Below are 12,967 nucleotides of genomic sequence, written 5' to 3' on the forward strand. Positions count from 1 at the left end.
CCATTTACAACATCTATGCTGCTTTATACTTGAGTTGAATCTTGTGTGGGTTTTTTTTATTTGCAGCAGCAAACATCTAAATAAAAGATCTGCAAAGTAACAAAGGACAATAGAGTCAAGTGTTTCTCGTGCGGGGTGTGTTTGTGTAAGGTGGGCTACTGCTCTTTCAGTTTCTGAGCTTAGCCTATGAGTCCCTGTGTCTTAAGGATTTAAGACTTAAAAAGCCACACTGACCTGGAAAGGAAGGGGAATACTTGCAGTAGCAACTAAAACTATTAACCCAGCAGCACTGTTTGTTGTATATATGAAGTTTCTGCTGACTGTAATGCTACATCTGATGCAAAGCAAACTGACACAGTAGTTCAGCCCTAAGCTTGCATTTCCACCAGTCCACATGAATAAATGATAAACTTAGCTAAACTCTTGTCCTGTGCTGTATGCCATATGGATCAGACTTGTTACAGTGGCAGCTGATAAGAAGGAACTTATTACAACCACACTTACTTTATTAGCTGGTGTCCCACGCATTTAACTTTCTAAGCACTGTGATACAGCACACATTTGAGTGTGTGTGGTTTGGCCATAGGCCAAAGATTTTTAGGATCACTTGAAATAGTAACAGCACTGTAGACAATTCTGAAACAGAGGGATTAGCATCACCCATTTGCAGCAAGCAGATAAAGATAAGCTAGTTTTCAATTCTGTGTATAAAACATCAACATCAGAGTGAAAGCAATGAACTTTTCTTGCAGTAACAGTTGTTCTCTCTAAGAAGTATTCCTAACTGATTAAATTAAATCATGACAAGTTCTGCTACTCAGAAATGGAAAACTGTGTATCACCTGGCTAATGTTGCCTTGTCAGCACAACACATCTCAAACTGAGGCTGTCACTCCTGAAGAAACAATACTTACACCTTATGCTCCAGCTAGAGACACAGGTTAACATCTTAACTTTGAAAGAAATACAACATTCAGAATGTCACACAGTTTCAAATACACAACTATTCCCAAAAAGCTGGAGTAGGTGCTGTTGCAGTGTTCCTTTCCCCAGACCTGAAACACATATGTACCACTTGAATCAGAACATCAGACAAAAAAAGTTGTTGTGTGATAGTCTTTCATGATTTAAAGTTTTCCTTAGTTGAATGCAGTATAAGTGTAAAGTCCATCCACATGTTTGGGTTGTAGAGCACTTCTTGCCATTGGAGCACTGACTGAGAAATAAGGTGTGTAGAGCCAAGCAATTCCCCTGCAAGAAGGCAAAAAGGAAAGATCAGAGTTACTTGGCCTTACCCAACTTCTGGCCTCCAATGGATTAGGTAACAAAACAACCTGTTCTCCAACTTCTACGCAATTTCAGCTGTTTCGTAGCTCCTAAGGCATTAATTGGATTAAATTATATTTATACTTTTGAAGTATTATTTACATCCTGTTAAACTAGAATGACTCTCTGAAGATCTCAGCCTGCAGCAAAGAAAACATTTTTGGCTATATGACTAAAAGCAGAGGAGCAAGTGTGCATACTATGCAGAATGGCACCAAGTCTCTTGCTGTTCATCTCCAGCAACATTAATGCGCTACTGGGCTTAGGGCTTGGATCACTTAAATTCAGGTAGTCTCCCTGCTCTAACAGAATGGAAAACACTGTGTAGGATACTCAAAAAGAGTTCACGAGGAAGTCTGCATGACATCACTAGTGATAATACTCCTCGAAAATGCATTCTGATACCAAAACAACATGACAGCCTCAATATTTTTGAGCCTTTCATGTCAAATACTGAAACTACAGCACTGTCTCTCCAAGAGGACAGGGGTGGGAGACTCCATTGGACAGCCTTCAGTTGTCACTGCTTCCCTGCTCAAACACCAGTGAAACTTACTCAGTGAGCAGAGGGTTTCTCAGACATTTCTCAGCCTTGAGAAAACAAGCTCATTCTTATGTTAGAACAGAGCCCAAAATGCAGACATGCAATAACCCCTTCTGAGCAAGTTTCACCTTCTGTCTCTCATTGATTGCATTGATTTGTGTTTGTGAAATAATAAGCACAAATATAAGCAAGGTTGCAATCTACTAGATCATTAGTTCTTGTGCTTCCTTTTGATGATATATTTAAATTAGCCAATTCATAGAAAACAGTTAAAGGAATGTCTTTAGAAACATACAGAGCTCAGAGTTAAAGCTATTACAACAATTTCTGTGCCTGTCTTGGCATGGCTCTGACCCTAAAAGTCACTATGCTAACAACTGACTTTCCTGCAAGTTCCCACTGACAACCCTGAGCTTCCACACAGACCTGAACTAAAAGCACATGAATCAGTTCTTGCAGGATCAGAGACCAAGAGTGCAGGTTGCTTAGGACAGGCTGTGACCGTATGGGTATGCACATTACAGGAGGTAATAAACAGCACAGTGCAATTATTATTGCCTAAGATGTAAACTAAATTAACTTCCTCCCACATTACCTTCAACTTTTAGTGCTAAAGAGCTTACTTGCACCAAGCTTGGCTCCTCCTAGGAATTGATCACTTGAGCTGAAAGTTGACTGGTCCCACACAGTCAAGTGCAGACATGATTGCTGTAGCTGAGCTGGGGTTACACCATCAAAGACAAACAAGTGTTTCCACTGTGGACAGGCTTCTTTCTTCAGGACAGGAGACTTTAGCTTTACCTCTGCTTGGTCTGGAAGGATAAGACAACTTCCCCAAAACAATATGAGTTCAACAAGGTTACTGATTTCTCAACCAGAAAGCAGAACAATAATCAACCAAGACCCTTTGGTCTGCCTTAAATAGCAAAGTTCAGCTTAAGTGCAAGGTAGAGCATGGTGCTAGTGTGTTTGTTTTGAGACTTGTTCATTTCCTGCCTGCCTTTAGTGTGGGTGCAAGTGGGCTCTTCTGCTCTGCTTTTATTTTGCTGTCACTTGCTGCTCAAAGAGTCTTTACTCCACATGCTGTTATCTAATACTGTCTGAAACCTGCCTTTCAGTAGATAAAATGTTCACCCATTTCACTGAAGATAGGTGCCACAGCAGGTGAAATGGCTTTATGAGACGTAAGTTTATCCTGGTATCATACTTCTAATGGCATCTGATGCCTGACAGCAAGAAAGTAAAACGATCCCACATACAAGCTACTCAGCACACTGAAGAAAAATTCAACCCTTTCTCTTTCAAAATGTCTGGAACAAAGAGGACAAAAGTTCCCAATGTATCCAAAGCTATACTTAATTCTGCAAAGGCACAGCTGAAACTAGGAATGACAATACCCTCTTCATTTCCACTTTTTTTCTTCCTCTCCTAATATCTAAAAGCAGATACTTAAACTAGTGAACTCCAAATTTTAATGACATCATTAAATTCTAAAGTTCAGTGACATTTTCTATTTGAAGTATTAGGTCTCATACTTACCCTTTAACAAAGGAGTTTAGCATTCCAGCAGATCTCAGCATGGGCAAGTTCTTAGCCCCAAATACCATAACCTGAAGCTGGCAGCTGGGAACTCCTTGGTCTTTGTTTCCTGAAACAGGAGCACTTATCACATGAAATACCCAGTTAGTTCAGCTCATAGCTTAAGATGCTGCTATAAGTAAGTAGGGGAATGCTTAAGTGGTACTACTGAAATAAGGAGTCATAAGGCTGTACTAGGAGCCTTTGAAAGATTTTAACATGTTTGTAGAGTGTATGATTCACACAGACAAAAATAAAACCAAGCAATGACCAGCAAGCTGCTTTGTGATTCCTGTTCCAAACACAGAGCTTTCTGTTGTACTTGTGAAAAAGCAAATACAGGACAGTACCCACAGAAGCATTTCTCTGGAATTGCCAAACCTGTGGTGTGCTACTGCTCCTCTACCACAGCTCTAGGTAGAGAGCAGAGAGCCAATACACAGGCATGCAGAGGGAGGCAAAATGGAAGAAAGCAAACTAGTAAATTTGGGGTCACATTTGGAAAAGAAAAGGGAACAAAAAAAAATCCCAATCAGCCAATTAGAGCTTCCTATTGGTCTCTACCTGTTGCTATGGTCCTGACAGAGAGAGCATTGCTAATGCTCTGAACGTCTATACACCTCACTATGATCTAGGCAGGTAAGGAAAATGAGGTTTTCCTATCCCTTCCTCACAGTGTTTATTTTGCTCCACCAGCAGCTGCTTTCTCTGACACAGTACAGCAATACTTAATGTACCTTTCAAGTTTTCATTACCAAAAAACGGAGTCCTGACTATACATTTTGAACCTAACACCTTCCAAGTGAAGCAATCTCTCTAGAAAGAGACCACTGGGGGAAGCCACAGATGCTGGTCTGGTACCCGTGCAGACATTTCCCTTCCACTTTTCCCCTAAATTGGCAGTCTCTGCCTTGGACAGTAAAACTGTTGCTTTGCCTCCAGAACAACTTCTACTGGTAACACCACAACAGGCACAAGTTTGCAAAACAGCTGAATGCAGCACACTGCTATCTTTTAAATGTACAGCTTTTGTTGGCTTAAAAAAGAACAAAGTTGTCAAAGGTTTAAATTTTAAATAATGTAAAATATAACATACCATAAAGCACCATTTGCTATAGCTGTTAAAAAAAAAACAACCATACAGGAATGTTACATGGACACGTTGCCAGTCCTTCACTGGTCTAGATTCTTTTCTAGCCAAGGATTCACAGAATCAGAACTGTTTATGCTGGAAAAGATCTCTGCGATCATTAAGTGCAACTGTTAAGCATTCATGTATGCTGAAACATTTTATACCTTCACACTGGAAATTTTTATACTGGGCTGGTACCGACAGTCTTGCAGACACAACGAGTTCACCACTGTACTGGATAAGATCATCTTCAGGCTTTTCAAGCTGAAGAAAGGGACATACAGAAATCTGAATTACTGCAACCATTCGCTTCCACCTCTTTTGCAGCTTATCTGCGTTTGCAACATGTCTTACTAATGGGCTGGACTGACAGCATTTTTCCTCAGCAAACACAGAAGGGTGATCTTTTTCATAGCTTTCACTCAATCCTGCTCGTAAGCACAAAAACCAAGAATCACCTTGGGCTTGAGCTGATACCAGTCAAACAACAGCATGGAGTCCTCTTCAAAATTCCATGCTGCCAGAGGAATCACCACTTCCCCCAAAAACACCCTGTATTTGAGTGCTCCTGCGTGCCACACAGAGATCTGAAGCTGCCGACTTCTCAGCTGGGAGTATTCAATCTTGTACTAGAAAGATAAACAGCATTTACAAAGCAATACACAGGATGAACACAGCCCCATGCTCATGACCTGCTCACAGGAGGCCCAGCCACAGCACAGCTGAAGGCTTCTGGGTGCAGACAGAACCAGTGTGTTTGCAATCTGCACATAACCCTACTACTTAAATGCTAAATACTCGTTCAAATGTGAAACAACATTCCAGGAATACCTTGATCTGCCTTGCTAAAGATTTTGATAATTAATTCAGAACTTTAAACAAGTCTTGACCATTTTTGCTGGTTTTTTTTTTAATACTTGTTTTATACCCCCAACAGCATTTGGCTGCTCTGGAGGCCAGTTCAAGATTAAGACATCTAATGATGCTGCTAAAACTCCCATTCTGGTCAGTGAACATCTACTTACTGCAGTCAGTAGGGACAAGGAAGTAATTCAGCTAATTGCTAATTAAAGCCTTGATGCACCCCCATAGTTAGAGCCCTTTGAGACATTGTTGGGTATCTGCTATACCCACATGACACTGGCAAACATGATACCCAGCCCACAGGTGACCTGAACCCACCTGAACTGAAAGCTGGAGGCAATGGCACAGGTGAGGAAATCACTACCTCTATTTAGGCTGCTGAATCACAAGTTGGGTGTAGGCTCAGTGGCTAATCACCCTCAGTCACCCTGAGCTCCAGTGACTCCCAGGACCACTTGCACAGCTCTTCTACATGCACCTACCTCTAAATGCAGGTGCCTTAATTTGCAGCTGAATCCCAGCAATTTGGATCTGTGTCATGATGTAGTTTTCCTGCACTAGTGCTATGCACTTTTGACCATTTTTGGCACTCTGGATAAACAAATAATTAAACTAATTGTAAAGAGGTCTAAGTAAATACCTTTAGAGTTTATGTAGCCAGCTCAGGCATGGCTCTCACTCTCCTTTTATCAGTTCCACATGACTATGCCATTGGAAAGGGACTGTAAAATTGGGATCAATGGTGCCAATTTCAGGCTCTTATTTTTCTCCCAACTTAAACCCTACACACAGGCTTTATATATAACCCAGAAGTGTTTTGTTACCACCAAACTTTATGGTCTTTTCAAACATTTTGCCTTTTTCACTCAATACTAATTCTTGATGTTCATAAACACCAAGATTGGGGCTAACACTGACAATTTTGTGCAATTCAAGAAGCAGGACTACAAGTTTCTCCCTCCATTAACTTTGTTGCATATCTCTTCCAAGACAATGTTACTGAAGAACTCATCTTGCATGCTGCTGCAGCTTGCCAAAGCACCCCAAAAAAAATTGGTTTGTAGTGATCTGGGCACAAAACTGGAGCTGGGAACAACCAGACTAATCCAACATCTCCCAGATGGCATATATCATTAAGTGTCTGTGAAATGAGAATAATGGCTTTTATTTCCTACACACAATTCTTATAAGGATGCAAGAAGTAATATTGCAAGGCATTAAGGAACTGAAATCATAACTACTGTTGTCTGGTGGGATTATTAATATTTGAAATTGAGCACTACAAAGAAATGGCCTGGCACCAGTTGCACAGAGCAAAGGAAGCAGAACTCAGCTAGCACTCAGCTAACTGCGGAGAGGGTTAGCTGACCAAAGGGGTATCATCACTTGAAAGGGATACTTGTGTGAAATACTGGCTGTTCTACAATACACCCAGTTCCTGAACGTACAAAGAAAATGTGCCTATGGAAGGCACCTTGCTTTTGTCACAAGGTAACTCAGAATAACATGGTATTCATTGAAGGTGCTTTCTTGGCCAAAGGCAGAGTCTTCTATTGGTTTGTAATTTATTGTGGTAAATTTTCTCTTATTTGGACTGAAAAACAACTTCTAAAATTCTTGTCAGCGACTCCTGAATTTGCCCTATCAGGTCAATTCACAACTTGCAGGATTGTACATGACAAAAGGAAACATTATCATGGTAAAGCACACTTATGGCACACTGTACCTTCAAAGTCTCATCGAACTCAGGATCCACTGTGCTCTTTTTGACAGCTGTCTTCCGCTTACTCCGAGGAGATTTATCAGGCAGTAAATAAACTTTAACATACCTTGGAGACAGAGGGGAAGATAAATGGAAAGTGATTAGAAAGGGGGGTGGGGGGTGGGTGGGTGTGTGTGTCAAATGAATTAAAAGAAAAAATTGTATGTGAGGGTTTTTTTCTTAATTTTTACACAATTTTATTGACTTTGTAATTTTCCAAGCAACAAAAAGGACATAAATGTCAGTTTTCCATTCTCAATATATGCAGACAGACTATAAGGATCCCTGGAAATCACTGAGCTAATGTGTCTCAATTCTATCGTAATTGGGAAAGGATTAGGATCTGAACAGGATTATTCTGTTTTCATACTCTTGGCCTCTGATGTAATAGCCCCTAAAGAAGTCACCTTGTCTGTTGTAGTGACAGTTTAACCATGAAAACAAACAGCATACTATGTGCACTAGAGAAAAAATAAAATGTAAACTCAATCAACATTTGGATCATTGCTGCTTGTTCATGAAGAAAATCTCTCACCTGCACACCACCAGGTACTGTGTAGCAAAAAAAAAAGGTATTGTCATACAAATAATACATAATAATCCCTACCTCTTACAAATTCCAATTGTTGTAATAGCCACGAGAGTGAAAAATGGGAGTTAGTCTGAAGTGCTCAAAATTGCCCTAACATTGGTTCAAGGAAAACCAGTTAAAAAAGTTCTGGAAGCTAAACTGGACCAATATCTAGCACCAGTGTTTCCTACCCAAAGCGTAGGTTAAGTGAACACTAATACTATTGCCCCAATATAATTTCAGTAGGCTGCAATTATGTTACAGCTTCAAAACTAAGAATATTATCAGTAGAAAGTGTTTGCTCACAGCTTGTCAGGGAAAGGAGTGATTGTATACATAATACTAAATATTTTTAAACTGTACTTGTATATATTTCAGAGATTATGATTTAAACCAATTTTAAAACAACCTCTTGGTTAACTTACCAGATAAATAAAATCAGCTGCATCTCATATCATCAGTGCAGAATTTACACATTTTCCCTACTTTTTCCAAACTTATCCATAGGTAAAACTATTTAAAATATACAGGTACAAGAAGTTTTAGCCTCTTGATGAAATTAATTAAAAAGTAGCCAGTCAGACTTCAAAACAGAAAATAAGCTAAATAATTCAACAGCTTTTAAACATCTGTTAAAAGTCTACTTTCCAGCAAGCACATTAAGTGAATTTACTGTGCTTTTCCTGTTGGCTTGGAAACCTACAGAAATATATAAATATATACCAATAGAGAACATAATGTTCACTGCACAGCGCTTCCCACACTGGCTTTCAGGCTTCCTGCAACCATTTGCTTGGCTTCAATACCAGCAGACTTAAAGAACCTTGACCCATCATCTTCTGAGGGGCTCCCAAACCACCCTGCTCTCTCCACAAGCTGCTGTTCCAGCAAGGCACCACTCATCACCAAGCTTGTCCTTAGCAACGTTCTCTGCAAGGTGCACAAGCACCACTGTCCTGGGTGAAGGTGCCTCCAAGTCCACAATTCTAACGTGCCCACTCAAATGCTCAAACAGTGTGACAGCAGGGGCAAGACCAGGTAGCTGGGTATTCTACCTGGTGATGTTCTATCAATGGTTGCTGCATGGTCAGAGAGGATTGTTTAGTAATAAACAGAGACATCACCAAGGCTTAACTACACAACCAAAAATTTCTATGGCATATTTTATCCACAGAAGTAGGTACTTCTCCCTCTTACAATTACACATAATTATTAAAGAGCTTTAGATTTTAAGATGTGTTGCAGCATCTGAAATTTCTCCTCTTCTTACAGAAGATGGAATCACAGAAGTAGCACAGCAATCACCCAGTGGCCCACAGTGAGTCAGCAGATGAATTAGGAACAGGACATTTCATGTTTCAGTCAATTATCTATTAATTTTCTATGCACAATTGAAGAACTAAAATCTGAACAGCTATTCTTGAGAACCAAAGATACTGGTACCTTCAGATACCCAGCTACCTGCTCACAGGCAGGGAAAAAAAAAGCCAGAATGGAGTAAGTACTGGTCTGAAACATATTTGTCTTGCAGCGTGCATATGTACAAAGGGCTGGTATGTATGTTGGATGTTCTGGAAGTGTCAATATGGCATCATACATCAAACCACTTAAATCAAAACATACCTAAGTATCTTAAAATCCAAAATGTTCCCCTTATGGTTTTCTCCTTCTATATGACATACTTACGGGTTGCACTTTTTCTTCTTCTCTTCTCCATAAGCCAGGTTCTTGCATCCCTTGATGCAAATTTCCAACAAGCAAGCCTTGAAGATGTATCTTAAAGCAAACTCTATTTCTCCTGTGATGTTAGCTTTGCCAAAATTGCCGGACTCAGTGCATGTGCTGTTAAGACTAAACAAGCTTCCCTAAGAAAAGACAAACATTTGGAAAAAGGAGCTTCAGATCAAACAGATAAAAAACATTTACTTTCCTCAAAGATCAGTGTCTTATAGACATGACTGTCAAGCTACTGCAAATCACAAGATTTAAGGTAACCCGTATAAAACATTCCATTACTTCTGTAACAACACTGAAAAATTATCACTGTAATTGCAGTTCTACTGGTTTGCTCTCTTCTCTTCACTAAGGTCTCTAGGCTAAGAAAATGCTTTCTTAGGTAAGTTCTAGATCTAGAAAATGTCTTCAGATAAAACTGGTATGTTGCTTCCCATGAGAAAAATGGGATAAGTGTCTGAGTGAAAAAACCCTCAGAAATCTAAGACCCTAGAAAACATTGAATTAGTCTGCTTTTAATATACAGCTCAGAGTAGGATACACTGCCAAGACATTAGGTTATATCATGCATTAAAGGAAACAAAAGTGGGCTGCACGTCCAGTAAATACTTTACAAGATGCCCCAATTCTGCATAAAAGTGACATACTCCATACTGCAGATCATTCAGGAAAGGCCAAAATATGAAGACTTCCAGCTGTCATATGCTGGTGCATAAAGACGTTTCCTTGCTCACCTCGGCCACTTTGTTCTCCTTTCATCCACTTTCACCTTTGGGGCAAAGGTTTGGATGTTGTCCATCCACATATATAAAGAGCACTTGTGTCTAGCATTTACAGAAGCCATGACACTGCAACGAAGGAAGAGACTATATTCCTTTCTGTGGCCAAGCCCAGATGTGCAACTTTATGGTGCTATCTAGCCTTCACTATAACACATTATAAACTTAAAATAGATTGGTCTCCATTAATTTATAATGATATTCTTTAAGGTGAGCCCTAGAAACTTTTTACGTAGCATATGTCACGAAGACACAATTGGTGTTGTGATTAATCTCACAGCAACATTGCCCTAGATTGCTAAAATATCTGTGTTAGATCACTCCTCCCTCTGAAAATAAACACCAACCCACACAGGACTGGTTAACAAAGGAGAGTTCTGCATTGCACAACCCAGCAGCTGAGAGTGCAGAGTAGTGTTTATAAGATCATATCTCTCTTCCATGTAGATGCTTGTCTTCGTTTGTGTACCTTGCCAAACTTTCGATTCACACCAACAGATTTATTAGATTAAAGCAGCTATCTGCTCTATTTTATAAGCTCTAAGTTACACACATACGTGTCAGAAGAAGGGACAGAGTGCTTACTGAGGGAGCCAAAAGAAATGTTAGCGCTGTTTTGACCTGATGCTTGTTGCATGTAATCTTGCTCCCTCCATGAGCTGTGTATCAGTGGAATCAATCTCTCTTGCAGCTTTGTTCAGCTCTGCTCTTTCACTCACTGACATATTTTTATTCGCCTGACAGAAAACACTTATTTTCTACCAAAACTCTTTATGGCAAAGCAATGCAAACAGATTTTTGACTTAGCTCGTATGTCCTAAAAAACGTTCTGCAAAAGTCCTTAATATTTAGTCCACAGAACACCTTATGTACATGGAAGGGCTGATGGCGCTCTGATTAATGATGTTAGGAGCTAACATCACTACCTATGTCTCCCACCTGATCAGGTGTTACATACATTCAACGTAGACTTCACCATCCTTTTGGTTCAGCGAACAGGGATTTAGCAATGACTTCATGTATTGTACTTCTGCTGGGATGACTGAAAGCAATGCCATCTGATATTTTGCAAGATACATTTTTATAGGCCTTCAACATCCAACACTTACCCATAAAGGGAAGTCTAATGGAATTTGACTTTCCTGTTTATAAGGCAGGAGAAAATATTTCAGTTTTGAGCTTGAGATGTCTATAGCCCAGTTCAAATTGTTGTCATTAGAATCACAAATATCATCCAAAACTGTTATCCCTTTGTCAGCTTAACACCTCAGACCCTACAGTGCAGTGAGTTACAAGTAAGCATCAAGGTCCCTGTGTGTGTTTATGCTTCTCTGTAAAGTGATTAGGTTGGTTTAATTTTGATTCCTTAAGTCATTTCAGTTCCCTTCTTTACATCATCAGTCATGAATTCTTTGGATACTTCACCCTGCTTAACCTCATCACTAATACATAGAAATTAGCTTCCACAGTTAATCATAGAGGCTTTAAAGCATGTGCTGAATTCATTTATAACCAGCTTCCTTCTCTCTCATTTGCAGTATTCAAAATGCCATCCCTCAGAGGATGATTCAATGTCATCCCTTAAGTCTATGGACTGCTCCCCTGGCTTCCATCACTGTCAGTTTTCTCTTCATTCACTGACATTCTGACATTTGAATTTCCACTGACATTTCCAATACTACAGTTCTTGCAGACTCACAAAACCCTCCTGTTAAATGAAGCTTGAAGAGAAAAAGCTAACTACTGGGTTAGAAAGTACAATGTTCATAATCCCAACCCTAATATAAAATAGGAAATATGTTAGTTGCATTTGCAAAATTCAAAAGAAGCTGCTCTATCAATTATTCATTATTAATGTATATATCCATCTACCAATTATCCATTATTACTTTGATTTGGCTTATAGTTCAAACAGTTCAGTGTTACTATGAGGACTGTGCCAAAGGCAGTCAGTCTTTCATCAGATACAGACTCAAGTAAAAGTCTTCCTTCATTTTGTTATATAATCTGAAACACACCAACATTTTACACAAGATTTTATATCTGCTCCCTTTGCACACCTGCTCTGTTACGTTTCACCCTTTAACTTACATGTTTTCTGCCATCACAGAAAACTGCATCACTTGTGGGACTGGTCGTTAAGTCTTCTTCCTCCTTGCAATTACTTTTGGTCAGAAAATCACTGTCATTTTGTGCCCCAGTGATGAGCTGTTGCAGACTGGGTGTACTTATCATCTGTAAGAAATTCAGAAAGCAATTTGATTTACTTTTTCTTTAATTTAATTTCAGAAAAATATCCCGATACCTCCAGGAACACTATCAGAAGAGAATTCAGTAAAAAGCTAGAGTTGGCTCTGATCAACGTCATGCAGGTGGCACACTTTCAAAGGTAATGTAGTTACTTAATTTAAATGCTGATTTATAACTCTCTCATCCCAGCTAGTAGTATAGCCATTACATTCATAATTTTCTAAAATCAACATACCACCATCTAATCTAAGGTTCACCACCACAGCAATTACTAGCAACAGTCTACTAATACACACCAAGAGCAGCAACATACTAATAAAAGGTCTTATTAGCACTTAACAAAACAGTAATTTCGGAAGAAAAAAAGATATTCTTGCCTCCAGGAAATTGAAAATAGTATTTTGCAATTTGCATGACACATGCCCAA

At 39.4% G+C, this 12,967-nt stretch overlaps 1 protein-coding gene across 1 annotated transcript; it reads right to left on the bottom strand.

Moving 5' to 3' along the window:
- Positions 1 to 1,120: 1,120 nt before the first annotated feature.
- Positions 1,121 to 12,562, bottom strand: LOC103802841 (synaptotagmin-like protein 3; the record flags this gene model as incomplete). Its single annotated transcript, XM_009075374.1, has 8 exons — positions 1,121 to 1,251; positions 2,494 to 2,699; positions 3,410 to 3,518; positions 4,745 to 4,844; positions 5,039 to 5,209; positions 7,171 to 7,273; positions 9,464 to 9,642; positions 12,382 to 12,562. Coding segments are annotated over 8 exons (1,180 nt in total), but the record flags the coding sequence as incomplete, so codon positions are not given.
- Positions 12,563 to 12,967: the final 405 nt, after the last annotated feature.

The sequence above is a fragment of the Acanthisitta chloris genome, unplaced genomic scaffold (genome assembly GCF_000695815.1).
Source record: "Acanthisitta chloris isolate BGI_N310 unplaced genomic scaffold, ASM69581v1 scaffold20355, whole genome shotgun sequence".
NCBI lineage: Eukaryota > Metazoa > Chordata > Aves > Passeriformes > Acanthisittidae > Acanthisitta > Acanthisitta chloris.